Source organism: Symphalangus syndactylus, chromosome 9 (assembly GCF_028878055.3).
Source record: "Symphalangus syndactylus isolate Jambi chromosome 9, NHGRI_mSymSyn1-v2.1_pri, whole genome shotgun sequence".
NCBI lineage: Eukaryota > Metazoa > Chordata > Mammalia > Primates > Hylobatidae > Symphalangus > Symphalangus syndactylus.
Genome location: NC_072431.2, coordinates 101,617,850 through 101,640,868, shown reverse-complemented (window position 1 = coordinate 101,640,868; position 23,019 = coordinate 101,617,850). Strand labels below are relative to the sequence as shown.

General features: G+C 41.0%; 1 protein-coding gene across 7 annotated transcripts in view; it reads left to right on the top strand.

The window, feature by feature from the left end:
* Positions 1-23,019, top strand: part of CREB5 (cAMP responsive element binding protein 5) — a 424,247-nt gene that overhangs the window by 384,780 nt on the left and 16,448 nt on the right. For all 7 annotated transcript variants that reach the window (XM_055293576.2, XM_063608985.1, XM_055293577.2 and 4 more), the window contains 2 exons: positions 17,758-18,081; positions 22,760-22,987. In XM_055293576.2, coding sequence (XP_055149551.1) covers positions 17,758-18,081; positions 22,760-22,987 — 552 coding nt within the window. The remainder of the gene's footprint in view (positions 1-17,757; positions 18,082-22,759; positions 22,988-23,019) is intronic.

Genomic DNA, 23,019 nt, shown 5'->3' with positions numbered 1-23,019 from the left:
CTGGATTTTGGTTGATTATTTGAAAATTGAAGTATTAAAGTCACTACCTAACTCAGGGCCCACTATCATTGTTCTCCTGTGAACAAGTGGAGTCTGTGCCTCTTCTCCCACCCCACCAGCCAAAGTCCATGTGCAAATTTACTAAGTCACCAAGAAGAGAATGTCAGGGCTAAAGCTTTTTATGTAATTGCTTTCAGAGAACTCCGGAGGGTTGGAATCATTTGTAAGATAACAGAATACAGCTTAAAAGCCATGTTAGGAAGCCAGCAGAAGAAAGCTAGAGAAGTTCCCCAGCTTCCATTGGTCAGGGAGAATTTGGCGATGGCCTGGATAACACTCCTGAGGTCTAGGGTCTGCCCGTACCTGCTGTGCAGTTGAGAAGGTTGGCAGATCCTACCCGGACAGCACCTGTCCCCAGCTGAGAAGAGACATCTGCCTGTGGGTTTAACTAACTCTGCCCCTCCCTATGTGGCCCAGTGGCTGACACTGTCTCTGTGGCTCCTGAAAAGAAGTGGCCCAGCCTCAAAACACATTGACTCAATGCCACAGAAATTACATAGCACATAGGCTGTTAGCACTTTCATACTTCCTCCTTGTTTCTTATTTAGTATTCTAGATGCAGCTGAGTGCCAGACTAGTCCCTAGGGCAGCAGAGAAAGCCTGGACTGGCTATCAGGAGGCATGGGTTCTAATATACCTTCAACCTTAAACTTGTCATGTGTCACAGTGGCTTTTAATCTCACTGGCTCTCAGTTTTCTAATCTGTGAAATGAAGTATTCTTGGGCCAGGTGGGCTCCACATCTCTTTCAGTTATTAGAGCCTATGGTTATAGAAAACTAGATTCTTTTTCATTGTTGTTGTTTTTTGAGACAAGGTCTTGCTCTGTTGCCCAGGCTAATGCGCAGGCTGCACTGCAGCCTCGACCTCCCTGGATCAAGCCATCCTCCCACATCAGCCTCCTGAGTAGCTTGGACTACAGGCATGTACCACCACATCTGGCTAATTTTTGTATTTTTTATAGAGACAGGTTTTGCCTTGTTGCCTAGGCTGGTCTCAAACTCCTAGGCTCAAGCAATCTTCTCACCTTGGCCTTCCAAAGTGCTGGGATTGCAGGTGTGAACCACCATGCCTGGCCTGAAAACTAGATTCTTAACTCCACTATCATCATCGCCATTCTTGAACCACAGAGTGCTTTAATGAACTTCATTAAGGACAGAGAGGATATGTCACAAGGACATTTTGTCATTTAGCTGAATTTTGATACCAGTCAATTTTAATACCACATGATAGTGGTCCTGTGGTGTCTCCTTCAAAGTAATAAATAACATTGATAAATGTCACTTAGTCATGGTTTAGTTAACCTGGCTGTCAGGTTAAGGCAGGGTTTCTCAGCTGTGGCATTATTGACATTCTGGGCTGGAGAATTATTTGCTGTGGGGCGAAGGGGCTGGTAGTCTCTCCGGTACATTGTAGAATGTTGTTTAGCAGCATCCCTACCCACTAGATGCCAGTACCACAGCACCCTCCTCCCGCCCCAAGTTGTGACAATCAAAAGTGTCTCCAGATATTGCCAAATGTCACCCAAAGGGAAAAACTGCCCTCAGTTGAGAACAACTAGGTTAAGCCATGACCAGGTTAGGCCAGGGTTAACTACATAGATTTGATATGTTACCAGCTAAAAACACTAGTTAGTCCCGGAGCAATAGCACCATCTATTTAATTCAAGTTAGAACAATCTAACTTCATTCTAAAATCTCAACAGAAACAATCCCTTTAATCTGTCATGTTACAGTGCATCACCGGCAATGGAATCTACTGCATTTCGAGTTTTTTGGAAATAGGCAGTATCATCTTTGTGTTGGTATTCTTGGGACCATGCACAGAGTAAACGCTTAGCAAATTACTGAAAGAATGAACAGCTTGCTCCAAAACACCAGAGAAGTGCAGAATGAGGAGCTGCCATGCTCAGGCAGTCATTCTGCATGATTCTTATTCTACAGGAGGAAATGAAGCAAGTGTTTGCCAGTTGGAAGGGTAGAAGGAATCTTTGGGAGGGAGGCTGCCATTACCCTAGCTGAAGTGAAGCCAGGTTAAAACCCTCTTCTGATTTAAAAAAAAAAAAAAAAAAAAAGCCATGGAACATTTAATGACGAGCCTCAGTACATCACAGCCCACGCTGTACATCACCCAGGCTCCCTAAGGGGAAATAAGAGTAAAAGATTCAGTTGCTTTACGTCTTCTGTATTCCTACATTGACGTATATTTTGGTGGCATGCGACTGTGGAATCTCAGATGTGCATCTGCCATGTTAATCTCCCTAACATGGGAGTCCTACTCTTTTTTCTGATGTGCCTAAAGAGTATGACTTTAAGTTGCATTTGAAATGTTTCACTCAGTTGTCCTGACAAGTTAATTTTCTCAGAATACACAGAAACCACCTTTATTTTTCACTATAGATGCTAGTACTGCATTGAGTTTGTTTTCATGTTTGTTGTTTTATAGGTATTATTTGAATCACTGAATGCAAGCATTAGGTCTGATTCATGAGGTTTGTGGATTTCATCTGATATTATTTTGTAATCATTAAGTTCTGAAATGAACAAAGTTGATTTATTGTGAGAGTGTTCGCCTCTTAGCTGAGTATTTGTCATTTAGGAGGAAATCCACCAGACTAGTGCTGCACCGTATCTTTCAGTCCCCTCTCCCCATCCTCACTGGGGATGTCTTAGTTTCAAAATAGGTCTACCCAAGAGGTCCATTTCTTGAGTTTGAATGGCAAGTGCTTTGGAAACACCCTGCCTTATCAGCACTCCATAAAATGTTCTCGGTTGTAGCATCCTTTTGATAATATAGTTAATTAACAACTGATGTTACAGAGATTTTAATTGTGAGATCAAAATTAAGCAAAGAGCAATGGAACAGAAAGAGCACATGTGTAGGGCTTGCCATCTCTGCACATGAAACCAAGGCTCAAAATTAGGATTCAAAGAGAAGTGTAACTGTTATTTCAGAAGGTGGATTCATACAGCAATGAGTATCAGTTTCATCAGCATGGGTCATGAATACACATTCCTAGAGTCCCAGATTTCTATCTAGTGATACATACTCTATCCTTATATTAAAAAAACAAAAATAGATCAAAATTTTAAAACCTGGGGTGAGAGAAGAAAGAGACTTAAGAGAATGAGAATATGCCTCTGTTTCCATTTACTTTCCCTGTGTCTGTATCTGTCCAATCTTCCACCCCAAAAACACCAAGGAAATCAATGTTGTAGACCCAGATTGAATTTAAGATTTTTGAATAGAATGAATGAAAGCACTTAGGTGCATTTTCTCTTGTTGGAAACTGATTTTAAAACTTTTTATTACTTATGTTTAGGGAAACAGTTGGGGTTGGTTGCAGAAGGGTATAATATTTATTTATTTCTTTGTTTACAAATTGAATTTTAGTACATATCCCTCCTTCTTCCAGGAAGGATTTTAAGCTTCTAAATAATACAAATCAATTCAGTTCATTTAAAAAATAGTCCTACTCATAGCAAATGTTATCCAACCATAATAAATTGAATATTTGGCTATTGACAGTTGCCCTTCTTGGCAAAGCATGCAATATGTGGTGTCTCACCAAGGAAGCTTAATGATGATCTACTTCCCGTAGTGAATGGGCTTTGGAAGGAAATCAAAGGATACATTTTAGCAGAAAAAGAAAAAAAGAAAGAAAGGGAAAAATTAGCAGTTACTGAATCAGCACCAAGAAAAACAATCCCTCCTCTACTTTAAAAAAGATTCACATTCAGATGGGCTTGGTCCCATCAGTTAGTCAGACCAGAACCAAGTGGTGAGCTCACTTACTGTGGACATGTTGGAGGAAACGTTTCAATCCAAACCCAGAGTAGCAACATCTGCCTAGCAGGAGAAGCAGTCACTAAATGCAGAAGGCCCTTCCCCTGGTAAGTTGAGCTTCACCTTTGTGAGCTCTCCAGACACAAATATGCTCCTTAAGCATGATGCTGTTCGTATTAAGTCAGGCTGGTTGGAATATGTCACAGAAATGGGAGAACTCCCCGCTGCTAGACCTGCCATCACCATTTCCACTTGGCTTAGCGGTTGACACATTTGGTTAACCATTTTGTTAGCCTCTGGTTAACCACTTATGCTTTGAAAACCTTACAGAAGTGGGAAAATTTCTATATACAATCTTATGCAAACAAAAACAACCATATAGGATACAATTCCTTCCTTATCTGCCACACCAAATCCACACCAAATCTTGCTGGCATATGGTGAAAAGAAGAACCCACTTGATAATACCCCTTTGGTGACTAATTTATCTGGAAACTAGAGTGGAGTGGACAATTCTCCAAAAAAAGGAATTGAACTTCTTTTGAGTTTGGAATACTTTGACTCAATCTTGTATTCACTTCTCTTTTGGGATGATTCTGCCTTATCATTATACATTTATAAATACCAGTGCCCTTGGGTCATGTATGTTTTCTACCTTCAGCTAGAGCTGACTTGCTTTCTTTCTTGCTACTCTCGCGCGTCTTCCTTCTTTCTCTCTGTCCTTGTTTGTCACCTTCCTTCTTGCCTTCCCCATCTTGCTCTTTATCATCTACCATCTTTCTTTTAACCAAGAGGCTCTCCAGCTAAGTAGGTCACACCACAAAGAAAAGCAGGGGGTTCAAATTCCTTCCCTTTACTGACTCCTAAAAGATCACTTAACATTTCTTCACAGGAATTTTCTACATCTCCAAAAGGTAGGGAATAATTTTTGTCACCTATTTCATAGCTTAATATCTGCAAGGTACTGATTTAGGACAAGCTACTATGTATTATTGTCAGTCCCTGGTGAGCAGTTGCTTAAAAGAAATTTGGAGTCAGAAAAGAAATGTCTTGAGCTGGAAAAGAAGACAGATCATGAAAATGATATCTTAAGCTTGTAAGAAGATAAATTTTTAGAGAGGTTATTTTCAATTAATAAATCAACCAGAAAGCTTTCTATCTGGCATTTTTAGAATGGTACTCCGTTGTGACAATGTGATTTAAGGAGATGGTTCCACACTTTCCCCCCCGCCACCCCCATTACTTGTGTTGTAGGCAGTAAAAAAATAGATTTAGATCTCTGGTTCATTGAATTGTACACCATAAAGACAATAGAAATGGAGACGTAGGACATGGATGAAACTGGAAACCATCATTCTCAGTAAACTCTCGCAAGGACAAAAAACCAAACACCGCATGTTCTCACTCATAGGTGGGAATTGAACAATGAGAACTCATGGACACAGGAAGGGGAACATCACACTCTGGGGACTGTTGTGGGGTGGGGGGAGGGGGGAGGGACAGCATTAGGAGATACACCTAATGCTAAATGACGAATTAATGGGTGCAGGAAATCAACATGGCACATGGATACATATGTAACAAACCTGCACATCGTGCACATGTACCCTAAAACCCTAAAGGATAATAAAAAAAAAAAAAAAAAAAAGATAGCTTAGCAAGGGCCAGTGATTCTACCGTCAAAAACGTGCCAAATAGGATGGGTGTGGCGGCTCATGCCTGTAATCCCAGCACCTTGGAAGGCTGAGGCAGGCTGATCACTTGAGGCCAGGAGTTCGAGACCAGCCTGGTCAACATGGTGAAATCTCATCTTTACTAAAAATACAAAAATTAGTTGGCATGGTTGCAAGCGCCTGTAATCCCAGCTACTTGGGAGGCTGAGGCATGAGACTTGCTTGAAACTGGGAGGTGGAGGTTGCAGTGAGCCAAGATCACACCACCGCATTCCAGCCTGGGTGATAGAGCAAGACTCTGTCTCAAAAAAAACTTGCCAAATAATTAATAATTGTCATATCACATGGAAGAAAAAAACAAAGCAAAACTAGAGAAAACTCTGAAACTAGAAGAAAATATAGAATGCTCAATATTTTCTAATACCTGATTATTACTGAAATTTTAACAACGTAGTTGAGAACCAGTATGATTTGGGTGCATATCAGCTCAGAAGGAAGTTGCTCCTCATTTTTTGGTTGGAAATGCTGTACACTGTCATCTTCTTGGGCATAATTCAAAAGCTCTTCTTAAGCGTAACTTTCTAGACACGCACACAGACACACACACACACACACACACACACGGCCAGATTCTTAATAGATTATGAATGACTCTTCTTTAAATACCTTGAATGTAGACATGCAGGGGAAAGAAGAAAAGATTCTGTATTTTTTGTTCTGGCTTCCTTGAGCACAGCTTTCTTCTCCTTCGTGTGGTTTACCTGAAATACTGAAGATCATGCTCTTATCCGTGATGACTGGCCTTCATCCTGTGTGCCTCAGAGGCTTCTAAAGGTCTGGCTCAGGGAGACCAGGCAGTGGACAAATGGCATTATGGATTATCAGTGTGCTCAGAGCCCAGGGGCTATTTATAAATGTGCTGTTTGGGTGGTCAGTTGACTGCTGGGTTGAGTGCCATAATGATCCAGACCACTCACAGGCAGACCTCCTCTTTAGCAGGATGGTAGAACTGTCAGAGCAAGTTGATTTGGCTATTGGTCCGATGACTTTGGACCACTAATAGAAAGCCAAAGGAAGTAAGGCAGGTGCTTAAGAATCAGGGAGTATTGCAATCCCTCTCTCTCTCACTTCCCCAACCCCCACTGACTTCTCCTCCCTCTGACTACTCCTCTCATATCAGTGGTGAGTACTGGGAGCCCCCACATTTTGAGGTCTCAGGCAGGGGTGAGATTCAGAGGCAACAGATAGCAAGGAGGACCCAAATACACCATCACTATTTTCCCAAGGAGAAAAAGCAGGCCTGGACACCCACAGAGCACGTTAGACAGCCTCAGATGTGGATACCAAGGGACAAGACAATCTAAACTTCCATACAGTCAACTTACCCTATCATTAGAAAAACCAGGAGGCTTCTTACTAGAAAAAGTTTGAGGCCCTGTTGGCCAGGACACCGAATGTCTTCGACAGAGGCCCAGTGGTATACATCTTGCTATTTCCCAACAACTGGAGGGAAGCCAGATGATAGCTGTCTCGAGGGGTAGACATGTGTTGGGAGAAGGTTCCATCTCCAGTCCTCTGAGGGCTTTTTAGTCAAACTTTCAGATTCCAAAGTTTAAGCATCAGTTATTGAGATGCCCTCTGAGAATGGAGCAAAGGACAGTGTCCATCAAGCGAGCCGAGCACAGCCACCCTCCCAGGGGCTTGGGGGAGGATCTGCTAGAGAGCTGGGTGATGTGGCAGTGACTGGCTCTCCCGCCCAAGCAGCACACTGCCAAATCCTGCACCTCCTGCAGCATGCACTGCAAAGGGACTGTTGTCACGATGGTCACCTAGCACATACCCAAGGACTACTGTGCATTGAAAAGGTGCCATTTATGTAGCTAGAGTTGCTCTCTGTCCATCTTGCTTGGGATTTGGGGACGTGTAGCATTGAAGAGAAATCACTATTCATTGCACCCCTTTTTGCCAAATAATTAGGTCACTCACTCGGGAAAGGCCCTGTGATACACATGTGGAGTAAAGTTTGCTGTGGGAACTTGAACTCTGAATTTCCTAACTTCTGTGCAATTAAAATCCCAAAGTTAAGGCTGCATTAGCATGGATTTTCCATGGTGGGTTATAAATGCAAAGTTCTATGTTTCATATGTATTTTTCTAACATATGTTACTGCCTGTGTTTCTGATTAAAAGTTCATCCAAAATAAAATAACAAGGGATTACTTTTTTCCAATAGAACTTTCCTCTTCTATAAAAGCTGGAAATAAGCCCTCACCTAAAGTTACCCAGGTTTGCAGGTGCTGAGACTTTAGAGGTGAGTAGTGTTTGTTAGCAAGACAAAGGGCATTATTCTCCTTGCAATCACCACCAGAAAGTGTTCTTTCTGTAAAGAAAATTATAGGCCACTGCTTCAAAGACATTACATAGTTAGGCACTACTACTGGAGACTTTCAGGCAGCAGGCAGGCTGGCAATCAACAAATATTTATTCTACGTCCATTGTGCATTTAGTGACTTTAAAATTCCCAGGGAAACTAGCATATAATATTTTCTAGGGCCAAATTAGTACCTGAGGTCATGCCATAATGCTTAAGGAGCTCGGCAGCTGGAAAGGAACAGGGGATCTATAATATCTCACCTGAGTATGGGGACATTGATGGAATAAGAAAATCAGACCCCCAAAAAGGCTTTTTAAAGCTGAACTGGTCAGGGCATTTCTTCCCTTTAGATCTCCTTTAAGAGACACCCAGCCTTCATTCCCTACATGTGCATACCTGCACACAAACACACATACACACAGACACACACACACACACACACGTAACTCTGTCACCACCACCACTGTCTCTGCCCAGAAACTGAACCCAACTAAATGGATCAATTCATCAGATTTTGTTAAAAAACTAATGAACACTTTTTAGAAATCATCAAACGTGCCAAGATGTGTATATAGGGATGTTCATCCCAGTGTTACAGAGGAAAAATAGAAACAGCATGCCTGCCCATCAATTCAGAATTGGGATACTCCCCTAGAGAAAAATCCAACACTATTAGATACGATGTTTAGATCTTTGGCGGGGGCAGGCAGGTGAGGGACCTGAACTTGTATGGCTCACATCATGGCCCTGCGGAGAATAGGATTCTCACTCTCTTGAGTTCTCTAATTTAGTTTTATTGATACAGCTGAAAAATCACATCAGCTGTTTGGATGTGTGCATTGCATAATGATGCTTTACGAAGTCAAAATCCCCACACCCTTCTGTTACATATATGTTAGCCCCAAGCTATATCTCCTCTAAGCCGCTTTGGATAGTAGATGCTTTTTGTTTTGTTTCTGTTAACCAAGCATAAGATGTTATACTGATTCCTGTTAAATTTCTCATTAGACAAGATCTTTGCGGATACTGATTCTTCATCTGGTGTGTTAAACACTCCCGACTAGCTTTGTGTCATAAACAGTTGATGGCTGTGGCTTCTGCATTTTCTCTTTGGTTCTAAGCCAGCTGGTAGATAATAGAATTGTAAGAAAAGGAGGGTACCAGTGTCTGGCAGAGGAGCCAAATTCTCTGAGACAAATACTAAAAGCCTGGCATTGACTTTAGTCATTGTAGGGCAAATATCTTTTTGGTCTTCATTGTTTCATAATACAGTGTTTCGCATAAGGTGACATCATAATGAATATTAGTAAGTCTCAGATGGAGTCAAGAGTTCTCTATCAGCCCACTGTCGGAAGAAAAGAGATTCTTCTTTTGCTTTCTTTTTTAAAATATTGTTTAAATTGAGGTAGAATCCACATAAAATAAAATTAACTGTTTTTCTTTTTTTTTTTTTTTTTTTTTTTTTTTGAGATGGTGTCTTGCTCTGTTGCCCAGGCTGGAGTGCAGTGGCATGATCTCGGCTCACTGCAACCTCCACCACCCGGAATTCAAGCAATTCTCCTGCCTCAGCCTCCCAAGTAGCCGGGATTATGGGAGTTTGCCACCACATTCCGCTAATTTTTGTATTTTTAGTAGAGATGGGGTTTCACCATGTTGACCAGCTAGTCTCAACCTCCTGACCTCATGTGATCTGCCTGCCTTTACCTCCCAAAGTGCTGGGATTACAGGCGTGAGGCACTGCAGTCAGCCCAGATTAACCATTTTAAGGTGTGCATTTTAATGCCATTTAGTACATTTGACGTGTTGTGCAACTATCATCTTTGTCTAGTTCCAAAATATTTTCATTATCTCAAAAGGAAACCCTGGAACCATTAAGCAGTGACTTAATCCTCCCCTCAGCCTCCAGCAATAAGTAATCTGGGTTTTTTGTCTCTATGATTTAAGTATTTCTAGATATTTTATGTAGATGTAATCATACAAAACGTGACCTTTTGTGTCTGGCTTGTTTCATTTAGCATAATGCTTTTGGGATTCATCTATGTTGTAGGATATGTCCGTGTTTCATTCCTTTGTATGGACAAATAATATTCCATTGTGCTTTATTTTTCATCAAAAGCTGATATTACCTTCACCCCTACCCACCCACTCCTCATCCACAAAACAACTCTACTCAGTTCCATCGACTCTGCTGTGTATCTTTATGGTTTACAGAGATTCTCATCTCATTATGTACCCCCATTTCACAGAAGAGGAATTTGAAGCTTAAGGTGATCACCCAAGGTCCTGGAGCCAGGCTTTAAAACCAAGACTTCTCACTCTAAGTCTTCTGTTGTTTTTCTGAAGTTCTCTGCAATGATAACTTTTCTTTTTTTGTTTTAGACATTCATCCAACTCATTTCTCCAATAGATTTCTTTACTTAGTAAACCTCAACTTGGATCCTTTCTCTGATGAAATAGGGAGTGAAGAATCATGCCCTCCTTTGTTAGGTAGATGAAGGCACATGGCGCTAAGTGGTTTACTTCTCTAAGGACCTAGAGCTGCCTTATAATAGAGCTAAGACTAGCTCTGGCTGTCAGGATGGCAGTTTGTTCTGAAAGTTGCTAAAATGCACAGCCTCTTAAAATGCTCACCCTCCTGCTGAATTATAAAAGACAGCCACTGAGTCCAAGAGACGCAGGCAAGTGGTATCTGAAATAAAATAATTCTATAAATGTGCATTCATTAATTTCTTCATTCAGCAAGAATAAATTAAAGGCTCACTCTTACAGAACTGTAATTAATATATGATTTAGATATTAATATGGAAAAGGCTGGCAGGGAAATTGCTAGAAATTTTTCTCTGGGGTTTGTTTGGCTTTTTAGACATCAAAGTGCAATGTATCACCTAGCACTTAGTCTGATCAAGCACCAAATTCTTTTTCTTGCTTACGTTAGATCTGCTGAAGTTCTACTTTTCTGAAATACCATCCTTACTCATGAGCTAGGATGGTACTTCATCCTGTGATACTCCGCGCATCATTTTCCAATGGACTAGAGTGTTGATTTCTAATACAACTCCTTTGTGTTATTTACTAATTATATCCTTTCTAATATTTTCAGTTAGTAAGTTTGAATGATGTAATGTGACAAATAATAGGAATATTTATTTTTCTAGGTCGTATGGAATCCTTTTCCTCCTGGGTAATATTTCCTTCCAACCTGGCGGACTTATTTGAAGTTTTATTAGCAAACCAAAATCTAAATCAGAATACTTAAATTGTGGAACCATCAAAGCTGAGTTACCTTATGAAAGTCTTAAAAGGAACAGATTTTATTCCAAGTGATTAAGCCAAGTATGATCTTAGTTAATCCCGTGCACAGCACGGAACAGTTGTTTTCCTGTCTATCGACACATCTCCAGGTTTGAAAGCATTTGGGGATCTAAGCTGGCCATTTATAGTTGTTAAATTCAGTGGATAAATATCAATTTTGGGCTTTTTTAGTAATTCAGAAGGAATTTCAGCAATCTTTGATACCTAGAGGAAGTCGGTAATCATTGCTATTAAAAGCAAGGAAGTGAAGGCTTCACACAGTGAAGGCTTTTGGTCTCAAACTACTGACTGGACCATTCAGAAGCCTGTGTTGACTGCTTTTGTGGATCAACTGTGTTTGGAAAGTGAAAGAAAAAAAAGGAGAAATTGCAGTAATGCTTTGGAGAGGCCACAGAGGACAATTATTTTGTATTTGGAAGGAAATATGAATTCAGATTTTGTCATATTTGTATGTAGAGAGCCTCTTACTTCTGTGGTCAACCCAGAAACTCTACATTTCGATATTTTCACATTTTTTTTCTGGAGCAAAAACCAACAGCCATTTATAATTAAAACCTTTCTGGAAAGAATACTCCAACCTTCCTCACTCTCACTCAATTGAATTTCAATTAACGTTTAATAATTCGGCTCGGCTTTCAGAGGCTATAAAGCATAAGCAGTCAGCCTTGTTGAAGATGGAGAAGCGATGTTTTCACAGTTCCACAAATGTTTCTAATTGGCATGAGCCACTTGCTAATGGGAGATAAATTGCCCGGGGTGGGTGTGGGTGGGTGTGCTGTGTGTGTGCACACTCACGCAGGCACACAAGCATGCATGCTTGTGGCGGTAACGACCTGTGGGTGTACCCAGGCTTCACTCGACATGCCATGATGCAAACTTGAGCTAAACGGGAAATTAAAGAGGGACCAGGGCTGGGCCATGACAGCAGCGGCCACACTGGGATGGGAGGAGGCGAATAGTTGGTTCCTTACCAAGAACCCGGCAGCAGGCCCACCCTCCCATCATGGACAGAGGACAGGAGCTTAGAAAATACATGGACCAAATGAAAATGACTCCTTTTGACTGAAACTAGCTGTGCGTCAGGCTTCTCGCCGCCTCTTCTAATTTTCTCTCATATAAATGAACATGGTAGAAGATGACAGAAAGTCGACAAGAATCATTTTTCTTTCTTCCTTGCAGTCATGTCAGTAATAGCCCTGGGTTTTATAACCGAAAAATATATGTTTATTTGCTCATTAATTTTCCTCTCTCTCCCTTGCCTTTTCTTGGCATTAGGTGGAATGTTATTTAAAACAAGACACAGTTCAGCTTCAAAAAGAAAAATCATTCTGCAAAATACAGCTTAGATCCATTTACTGGTCATTTATCATCCCTAAGAGAGTGGAGTAGAAATTTCTATATTTGGGAGATTTGAATGATTTACAGTGCAGCTGCGACTCTTGTTGGCACCAGGATCCAGGGACACAGTAGGTTCCTTAGGATTTCGAAGAGTGTCCCAAACTGTTTCGAAATGACATGGAGAATATTCAATGTGGCATAGGCAGAGCAGCTTGATAATCACTTATCTTCACTGCATTCCTTCAAATGTGACACAGGCTGCTGCTCAGAGGGTAGACTCAACCCAGAGGCCTGTCATTTTCTGAGAGGTGATCAAAAGTCTTCATCTCCACATCTAAGTGTGTATTTCTTCTCTCTGGTGTTTTAAAAAGCTGGGTTTTATGCATCTTCCATTTCCTTCAAATAGTGGGCAAATAACAATGTGCCTATTATGGTACATGGCACATAGTTGAAGCCCAGTAAACATTTGTTGAGTAAATAAATAGTTAAGTAGAATGTTAAAAGCATTGCTAGCATTATTGTCTTGGCCTTAACAGTGCAAGAATAGACTTGAGGCAATCAAGTAATTTCCCTTAACAGTATAAGCTAATTATTTAAGAGATGAAGATCTGGTGCATCGTATTTATTTGTCAGGTTCCATTTGCTCCTAATTAAAGGTGGAAAAGTTGTTTGTAGCTTTGAAGGGATGGCACAATGACCCACTCCTACATAGATTTTTTATTTTCCTTGCCACGTTTTCCAGGAAAATACATCAAGATAAAATTAACAGGCATTCCTCTTACTTACTTCTGTTTTCTTTTCTCTGTTACTGTTTTCTAGAGGGCAGGCAGGGTGTGGAGCAGGAAACTGTTTTGACTGTACTTTTACAGCCCATCTGCCTACCTGACTTCTATAGTTGATTCTGCTAACCTTGGCTGACTAATAAAATCATCCTCCCACATAAATACCAGCTACGGTGTAAGCCTCAGAAAGTTTAATTCATTCATTCCTTCATTCATTCCACAAATATGAATTCAGCGTATCATATGTATCAGGCTCTGTGCTAAAGCTGTGTATTTAACACTGAGTAAACTCTAACACGGCTTCTGCTCTAAGCTTACAATCTGAGATGGTCGATGAATATTAATTAATCATACTAAAATTATATCGCTACAAACTAAACTATTTTTTAAAAGAAATATGGTTCTACTGGGACCATATAACAACAGGAACTGATTTACACTAGGAGACCAGGGAGAAGTTTACTAAGGAGAAGGCTGGACTGAAGAAAGGGAATGTCTGAAGAACGTCTGAAGAAAGGGAAAGAGCATCCTAGGCAAGAAGATTGTGAAACGCGAAGGCCTCGTGTCTGGAGGGTGCATGATGCGCCCTCCAGAAACTGAAAGTCGGCCAGTGTGGCTGGGTGGGAAGAGAAAGGGCTGATGGGAAGGCAGGCCCACGCCCTGCAGGGACCACACCTAGGCCATATTAAGGGCTTGGACCTTCATCCCCTGAGCATTAGACAGACTTACAAGGGTTAAAGCCAAGGGTGAGGAAGTAGAGGCAGGGAGAAGGGATACATGGCCCTTATCATGTCTGTGTTTTGGAGTAGGGGAAATGTATCAATTATTCACAAATACAACAAGGGAGATGAAGATGCTGAGCCCTAGACAATCCTTTCTTTGCTGCAGATGAAGTTCCTGGAAATTCTTTACAATCCACTCTCCCTTCCACTAAATTTCAGAAAGACTGCATCCAGGTCCCTAGCTGTGTGCTGAGTAACACTTGCACGTGGCCATTGCTGGACCATTCAGCAATAACATCTCCTCTTGTCAGCTCTTCTAGCCCCTTCTCGCTCTTTCTGCTTTTCCTTTTGATCATGGGGAGGTGGCAAAACACAGTTCATTTCTCTTTTTGGCAAAGTGTGAATGGCATGGCTTGTGGCACCTTCTCTCCTGGTTTAGAGAACAAGCTTTGGAGGTAGAGTGGCTTTGCCTCTCCTTTAGCCTTACAGGGTTGTTCTGAGGATTAGGTAGCTTGATACTTGTAAAACATATAGAACAAGGACTGGCACATAGCATGTACTTAGTTAATGCTAGCCATTATTATTACCTATTTTTGCAGATATAGAAAGCTGTCAAAGATATATTGCTAAAGGGACAAAAAGCAAGATACAAAACTATGTATTAAAAGAGCTTGCTTTTGTGCAAAGCAAATGTCTGAGGATATGTGGTGGTTATATCTGAGGAAGAGGACTGGGGTTTAGGGGAGAAGGCTAGGCAAGTGGCTTTTACTTTTTCATCTAATATTTTTGTAGTAATTGATTTTTTTTTATAAAAAGTATACTTTTATAGTAATGAAATTACAAGGAATAGTTTAGAAAGTCCATACTTTTCATCATGTCGTTTTCTTAAAAAGGCATGATGATTTCAACATAACCTCTTTTCATATTTTTTCATCCTTAAATTCGGAAGTATCATCCAAAAACTTTTCCTGGGGGTAAAGAAACATGTATCTAAAACCCAGCAATTCCCCAGATTTTCATTTCTTTGCTATGCCATAGTCAAATAAAAGTTTTTAAAATTACATGCTATTTTAATTCCACAGTTACAAAATTATTCTAGTTATTCTTTCATCTCTGCATATACATATATAGAGTTGTCTGGAATGCTGTTCACCCACCAGATATAAACAACGCGTTTGGCTTCATTGTTGCTGACTTCATTGCAAAGCATTGCTTAAATTTTTATAATAAGCATTTTTATAAAAACAATGAAATCATTGCTCAAAACTGGAGATGAGAAGTGTTAGTTCACTTTTCTGTTTAGAAGTAAACATGGCCAGGTGTGGTGGCTCACGCCTGTAATCCCAGCTCTTTGGGAGGCCGAGGCAGGTGGATCACGAGGTCAAAAGATGGAGACAATCACAGCCAACATGGTGAAACCCTGTCTCTACTAAAAATACAAAAATTAGCTGGGCATGGTGGCACATGCCTGTAGTCCCAGCTACTCGGGAGGGTGAAGCAGGAGAATCGCTTGAACCCGGGAGGCCGAGGTTGCAGTGAGATATCTCGCCACTGCACTCCAGCCTGGTGACAGAGCAAGACTCCCATCTAAAAAAAAAAAAAAAAAAAAAAAAAGGGAAGAAAGGGAGGAAACACAGTACCCAGCATCTAATCTTTCCCAGACATTTAGGATGCTGAACTTCTTCAGGATTATGAAGGTCAGTAGCTGTTGTGCAGTATCTGTTGCTCATGAAAAAGGTGAGAAGTGGACTATGTGGCTACTGAATCAGGATGACGAAAATATTTTAAATGATGATCACATATTAACACACAGTCTACCATCCTTTCCTCTTGTTTTTTATTCATTTTTTTTCTTAGCAGGTAGAGGCTCTTTATGTTTAACTAAGGATTTTGATTAATTGAATTGGTATTTTTCAATGGTGTATGTAACTGGTTGAGAATCACAAATATTATACAATGTTAGAGCATGGTAGCTTTGATCATCATTTAAATACAACCGTTTCCTTGCCCAGCAATTATACACCACTATCATGAATCAGGTAAGAACACAAATCTGGAAAGAACTTTGAGTCCCCTGGTAAATACTTCATGAAGCCAATGGGAGCTTGCCAATTAGACAGTCATCTCTGCATAAGATATATTTCCAACGAGTAACTGCATTATACAGTCCTTAGCACATTGTGCCCCTCGGGATATGATGATAATTGACTGTGTCACAGAAGAAACAATTTTGAAGAAACTGGGACTAAGCTGATTATCAACTGAATCTTTAGAACGGGGTTAGCAAATGATGGCCCAAGGGCCAAATCTGGCCTGCTGCCTAATTTTGTCCAGTGTATGAGCTAAAAATGGTTTTTATGTTTTAAGTGACTGGGGAAAAAAATCAAAAGTAGAATAACATTTCATGACATGTAAAAATTATATGAAATTCAGATTTCCTGTCCCTGAAGTTGTATCAGAACATAGCAGATTCATTCATTTACACATTGTCTGCAGCTGCTTTTGCACCACAATATCAGAGTTGAGTAGTTGTGACACAGAAGAAAATATTGACTATCTGACTCTTTATAGAAAAAGTTTGCTGACCCCTCCTTTAGACTCAGGTACAAGTTATTTGTGTGCATGTCTGCTTATGAATGGATAATGCTTTTGTGTTAGAAATGTATCTGGCCGGTTGATGTGGCCATCAAAGGAGGTGCAATACTTCATATTCTTCTATTTTCCTCACTCCCTTCTCAAAGTCAAAAGAAAGCTATTGAGTGAGAAAAAATTAAGAGTATTGGAAGGGACCATAAGAAAAATCTTGGTAACAGAAAAGACCTACACATTACCTCCGAAGCTTGTAAATTACTAACTCTAATTTTAAGCCCTAAAATCAGATTAGTTCTCTACTTTTTAAAATTTGAAATTATTTATTCTCTGTGTCTGAGAAATATTTTGAGAGGCAAGAGCATTTGTTCCTGTGACTCTTACAAAATACAGTGGCTGGCTGGGTGTGGTGGCTCACCCCTGTAATGCTAGCACTTTAGGAGGCTGAGGCAGATGGATCACAAGGTCAGGAGTTCAAGACCAGCCTGGCCAAGATGATGAAACCCCATCTCTACTAAAAATACAAAAATTAGCTGGGCATGGTGTCAGGTGCCTGGAATCCCAGCTAATCAGAAGGCTGAGGCAGAGAATTGCTTGAAGCTGGGAGGCAGAGGTTGCAGTGAGCCGAGATCGCACCACTGCACTCCAGCCTGAGAGACAGAGCGAGACTCCATCTCAAAAAAAAAAAAAAAAATTAAAAAATTAAAAAAATACAGTGGCACACCAGATGGAGGCTCTTTGTTCAGTGGTATCACCATATTGAATGGTGCTCTTTGGTGTATGCTTGCATTCAGTTGTAGATACGATATAATGCATGATTGGATAATAGGAAATACCTTTTAGTAGAATGTGTAATTCTTGATAGGATATCCTGCCCATTGGCTTTGACAGTTGAATTAACCTATTTGGCTGACATTGACCCTCCTACTGACCACAATATATAAGAAAATATGAAATTAATATAAAAGCTATCTTGTACTGGTAGCAAGATAGCTACTGGTAGGAAATATTAACAATAGCATCACAAAATATAGAATTGAAAATGTGAGTCACTTTGCTTTCAAATCTCTATCATGTACATGACCGACTTCAGTTGTTCTCTCCCCTCTCTTTTGTTGTTTCAGAGGTTGAAGGCTGCATTGACTCACCACCCTGCTGCCATGTCAAATGGGAACATGAACACCATGGGACACATGATGGAGATGATGGGCTCCCGGCAGGACCAGACGCCACACCATCACATGCACTCGCACCCACATCAGCACCAGACACTGCCACCCCATCACCCTTACCCACACCAGCACCAGCACCCAGCGCACCATCCTCACCCTCAACCCCATCACCAGCAGAACCATCCACATCACCACTCCCATTCCCACCTTCATGCACACCCAGCACATCATCAGACCTCGCCACATCCGCCCCTGCACACCGGCAACCAAGCACAGGTAGACCTTTTCCGTGATCTCTTTCCCCTTCTTATTCTCCTTCTTAACAGTGCAAGCTCTAATGCTGGGGTCATTTGCAGCTTGTCTTGTTTGACAAGCCGGGGTGTTCTATCTCACATTCTAGGGAGCTCTGTTTATCTCGTAGGAGGCAAGTCTTACCCGTAAGACCCTACCAGAACATAATTTCTATAAATAATATACTAAATAATATCAGGTCTAGTCTCTAAGGGCAAGTATAAACTTTAAGTTCTCCAAAATCTATTTTTGCAGTGTGTCAGAAAGTTAGCCCCTCTCAAAAGTAATATGAATCGATGGATTAGGAAGAACTTAAGCTTGTGAAGAAAGATGTGAATTAAGAATCAGAAAAATGAGTTAATTCTAACCCTGGTTCTAGCTGCTATGTTTTAAAACATCATAGAGAGTCAATTTTGTCACCTGTAAATTGGAAGTTAAATACAACAGGCAATCTTCTGAGTAACAGTGAATGTTAAAAATCTAAAGAGTAACAATTCAAGGCAGACAAAGAAGCTCCATCATGGATGCTAGGGCGTAAGGTGCTGTGTAAATGGTGAAGAGAGGTGACTCATCCCCCTGAATGAGAAATGCGTTGGAGGGAACAGAAAGAGAGCCAAGTTCTGTAGATGATCAGACCAAGAGAAAGGCCAAATCCCAGTGGGGGAGAGTCACCAGGAGTGGCTGCAAAGAAAGCCAGCATTTAGACAAAACTGAAAGAGGGTTGGGGGACCGGGCAGACATTATGTCACCCAAGGCCAAGAAGAGAGGCGAGTCCTATACTGGAATGAGTTTTAGTAAGTGGATGAAGGGCATGTCCAGGAGCATGGCTGGGCCTAGACACTTTGGATCCTCAAGCAGAATGACCTTCATCCATACCCTCCACCCAGTCCACACTGCCAGCTTCCAACCAGCTGGATCAGAAGAGTGTCGGAAGCATGGAACCGCCAAATAACACTTATTCACTGTCTCCTCTGTCATCTGCCTCTGGAGACGAGACCTTATACCAGGCAGCTTGAACTCTTGAGCCCTCCTCCATTAACATGCACCAAACCTGGACAGCCATCCACAGAATGGGTCAGGCACAAGCAACTCTCGAAGCTATTCATTAGATAAACTGTCTTTTGCAAGGTTCTTAGAGGTGTTCTACATTGTGAATAAGAATGGAGCATTAGAATAAGATAACCTTAATTTTTTTCCTGCTTTCCTCACTGTGTGATTGTGAACAGAAACAATTAATCTCTCTAACCCTCAGTTTTCTCATCTGTAAAATGGGGCTGGGTAATAGTAGACTAAACTCCTAGGCTCTTATGAGTATTAAATAAGAGAATCTCTGTAAAGCCCTTGGCACAGTGTTCAAAATATGTTATTCCAAACCAAAATAATAGAAGTTTAGCAAATTGTATAGCAATCAAACGCTATCCAGAGAACATTTTTAGTCACATTTTTAGTCAAGTGCCATACTAGAACATGTATTTAGAAAGGAAAAAAAAACTACAAAGTCAATGATGGGCAAATTGATTCACATTTGTACTTAGCTTATAAGGAAACGAGAACATCAAGGTTTGGTTGCCTTTGTGGGCAAGTTATTTCACAGAGCAAGTTATATAACAATTCTTTGAATATAAAAGCCATTCATTAGCCAATTACCAATTAGCCAATTGCCCTCTGTTTCAAGTCAGTAAGCGGCCAATTGTATATGCAATTAGTTAATTGCCATTATAATTAGCTTCATGAACAGTTGCTTTTTTAAATTGTATACTAAACAGAAAGAGCCCAGGTTAGTCTTGCTAAAATTTGAACCAGATCATGTAGGCAGTATCCCAAAATACCACTCTTAAATTGTATTAACTTGGCTGATTACTGAGATCTTGCCATTTTGCTTAATTGTATGATTATCTGAAAGTAGGAACAGAATCCTTTGAACGCTGAGATTCGAAGATGATTTGGAATAAAATCTGCCTTTTTGAAATTTTATTTTATTACTTTTGATCAAAATTTTCAGAGCATCTATGCCAAGAGAATTCTGCTTTAAAAATAAAATTACAAGCAACAATAATTACTAGGTATACAAATTCTGGTTTTAGGGTGGTATTTGCATTTTCTCCTGGCTTCTTGTGCTCCTCCTGCATGTAAGGATGTGATTGTAGAGTGCTGGTTTCAAGGAATTTCTCTTAACCAATCCTGAACCTACATTACACCTGAAACCACGTCACTTATGCCTTTGGGTGAAGGCACAGGAAAAGTATCATGGGTTACAGGTTGATTAAACTTAGGGTAGGAGGATACAGAATTGCAAGGTAAGGCCCTGCAATGGAGATTAAAAAACAATTTTTTCCTATTTGAGGGTTTTGTCTGGGGCTGGCAGTAAGAGATTACAATTCACAAAAGGAAACAGTTAAAGGCAAAAATATCTGAGCAGTTAGCACATTCCCTCTTAATGCTTTTCTTTGCAGTAGTTAGCTCAGGAATTATTAGCATCTGAAATGACAAGTGCTAAGCCTCTGCCAATAACAAGGATGATGTCTTCACTAGCAATTCTGATGAGTAAGACCTTAGACAGTTAATTTATTTTGTTATTCCTCTATAATCGGAAGGAAAAAAGTCACCAACAAACAGTTCTAGAAAATGTCTTTGCTGGCCTGGTGCAGTGGCTCACGCCTGTAATCTCTGCACTTTGGGAGGCCGAGGCGGGTGGATCACGAGGTCAGGAGTTCAAGACCTGCCTGGCCAAGATGGTGAAACCCCGTCTCGACTAAAAAACTACAAAAATTAGCCAGGCATGGTAGCAGGCACCTGTAATCCCAGCTACTTGGGAGGCTGAGGCAGGAGAGTCTCTTGAACCCAGGCAGCAAAGTTTGCAGTGAACCGAAATCGCGCCACTGCACTCCAGCCTGGGCGACAGAGAGAGACTCCGTCTCAAGAAAAAAAGAAAATGTCTTTGCTTTGCCTAAAATTACTAAGATGCAGTTCAACCTCAACCCTGGGCCTGATTCTTTTACAGTTAGTCATAGAAGGTTTGATAGAGTTTTGGATTAAAATATATCACCATCAGTCAACTGATGTCAACCAGTAGCCATTATTAGTGCAATTACAGTCATTCTGATTGATTTCAATCATAGTGCTGGAATGTAGTAGAAAAGATTGTTGGGCTTCATTTTTAAAACTTTTGGCCTGTTATTTCTGCAGGTTAAATGTCTCTTGTAAAACAACTTTATATGTATTACCATCATAAACCTGAGTGACTGAGAAATGGGAGAGGAAAAAAAAAAACACCTTTTATTGAGAATGAAGAAGGAGGAAGGAGTGAAGTGCATGAGGGAACACATTAGGTGTCCAGACATATAAAGAGTCAGTCGTAGAAATTTCACAAGGTGCTGTGTGTCTGCCTTATGAATAGAAATAAAGCTCTATGTGTGGGGGTCTCCAAGCCTTAGATGTTGCTGAGTCCCACACAGACCTTGCAAGGACTCTATAAGCATAGTAAAACTTTTTAATAAAGTGCTTTGCCACTCTTAGGATTTCCTTCTAATGTAACTGTATGGTAATGCACAAGCAACTCTCACTATCTCACATACACAGAGTGTGACAGGGCTCAGTGCTGCTTCAGGCATCAATTTAATGCTTTCAAAGGCCCAGCTTCCCAATCACCTAGAAGGCTCTCCTGGATCTCCTTTCACCCTGGTGAGCGCTCTGAGGGGCAGGCAGGCCCAGCTGGAGTGTGCAGGTCCAGCTAGTCCTCTGCATTAAGAACTGTGGAATAGTCAAAATAGGATTTCATCTGCTTTCCTGCCTTCATGGGCTTCTTTTCATAGGAGTGACAGTGGCAACGATGTCCAAGAGGTGTGTGAGGAACACAATTTTAACACTATTAGAATGAAAGGAGCCTACAACCTGCTCAGAGGTGTTCTGCAGATGACAGATGAGTCATCCATATTGTGATAATAACCCTGACCTTTCTGTTTTCACCCTGTAGCCATACATTGGCTATTTTAAAGTTGTTCATTTGTTTTTGTTTTTGTTTTTGTTTTTGTTTTTAGAGACAAGGTCTTGCTCTGTTGCCCAGGCTGGAGTGCAGTGGCACAATCATAGCTCATGGCAACCTCAACCTCCTAGGCTCAAGCAAGCCTCCCACCTCAGCCTGCTGAGTAGCTAAGACTACAGGCATACGCCACCAGGCCTGGCTAATTTTTCCTTTTTTTTTTTTTTTTTTTTTTGTAGAGACAGGGTCTTGCTATGTTACCTAGGCTGGTCTCAAACTCCTGGCCTCAAGTGATCCTCCCGCCACACCTGGCCCTTACTTTAAAGTTTTTAAACACACTGTCAGTAAAATATTTTTAATAGTTGAAGGAGAAAAATAAATGTTTCCTCTACCATGATTCGGCCAAATGCCTGTCAGGGAAAAAATCCATCTGACTACATCTTTTCACAAGTCATTCCTATATCTTGCCAACACATCATAGAATATAGGTCAGTGATGCTTTTTCTTTTCTTTCATGAGTGTGATTTCATCATCTATTTCATTCATAGGAGGCAAGTCTCATATGCTGACTGAAGGGATAGATAGACTTTCTGTGCTTTGCTTTTTAACATCAGCTTGGGTTTCTTCCCTTACCTAACACGTCCTTCCCTATCCCCATCACCTCCTCCCTCTCTGTCCCAACAGGTTTCACCAGCAACACAACAGATGCAGCCAACCCAGACAATACAGCCACCCCAGCCCACAGGGGGGCGCCGGCGAAGGGTGGTAGACGAGGATCCCGACGAGAGGCGGCGGAAATTTCTGGAACGGAACCGGGCAGCTGCCACCCGCTGCAGACAGAAGAGGAAGGTCTGGGTGATGTCATTGGAAAAGAAAGCAGAAGAACTCACCCAGACAAACATGCAGCTTCAGGTGCAGCCCACGGTGTCTTTCCCCGGGACTCA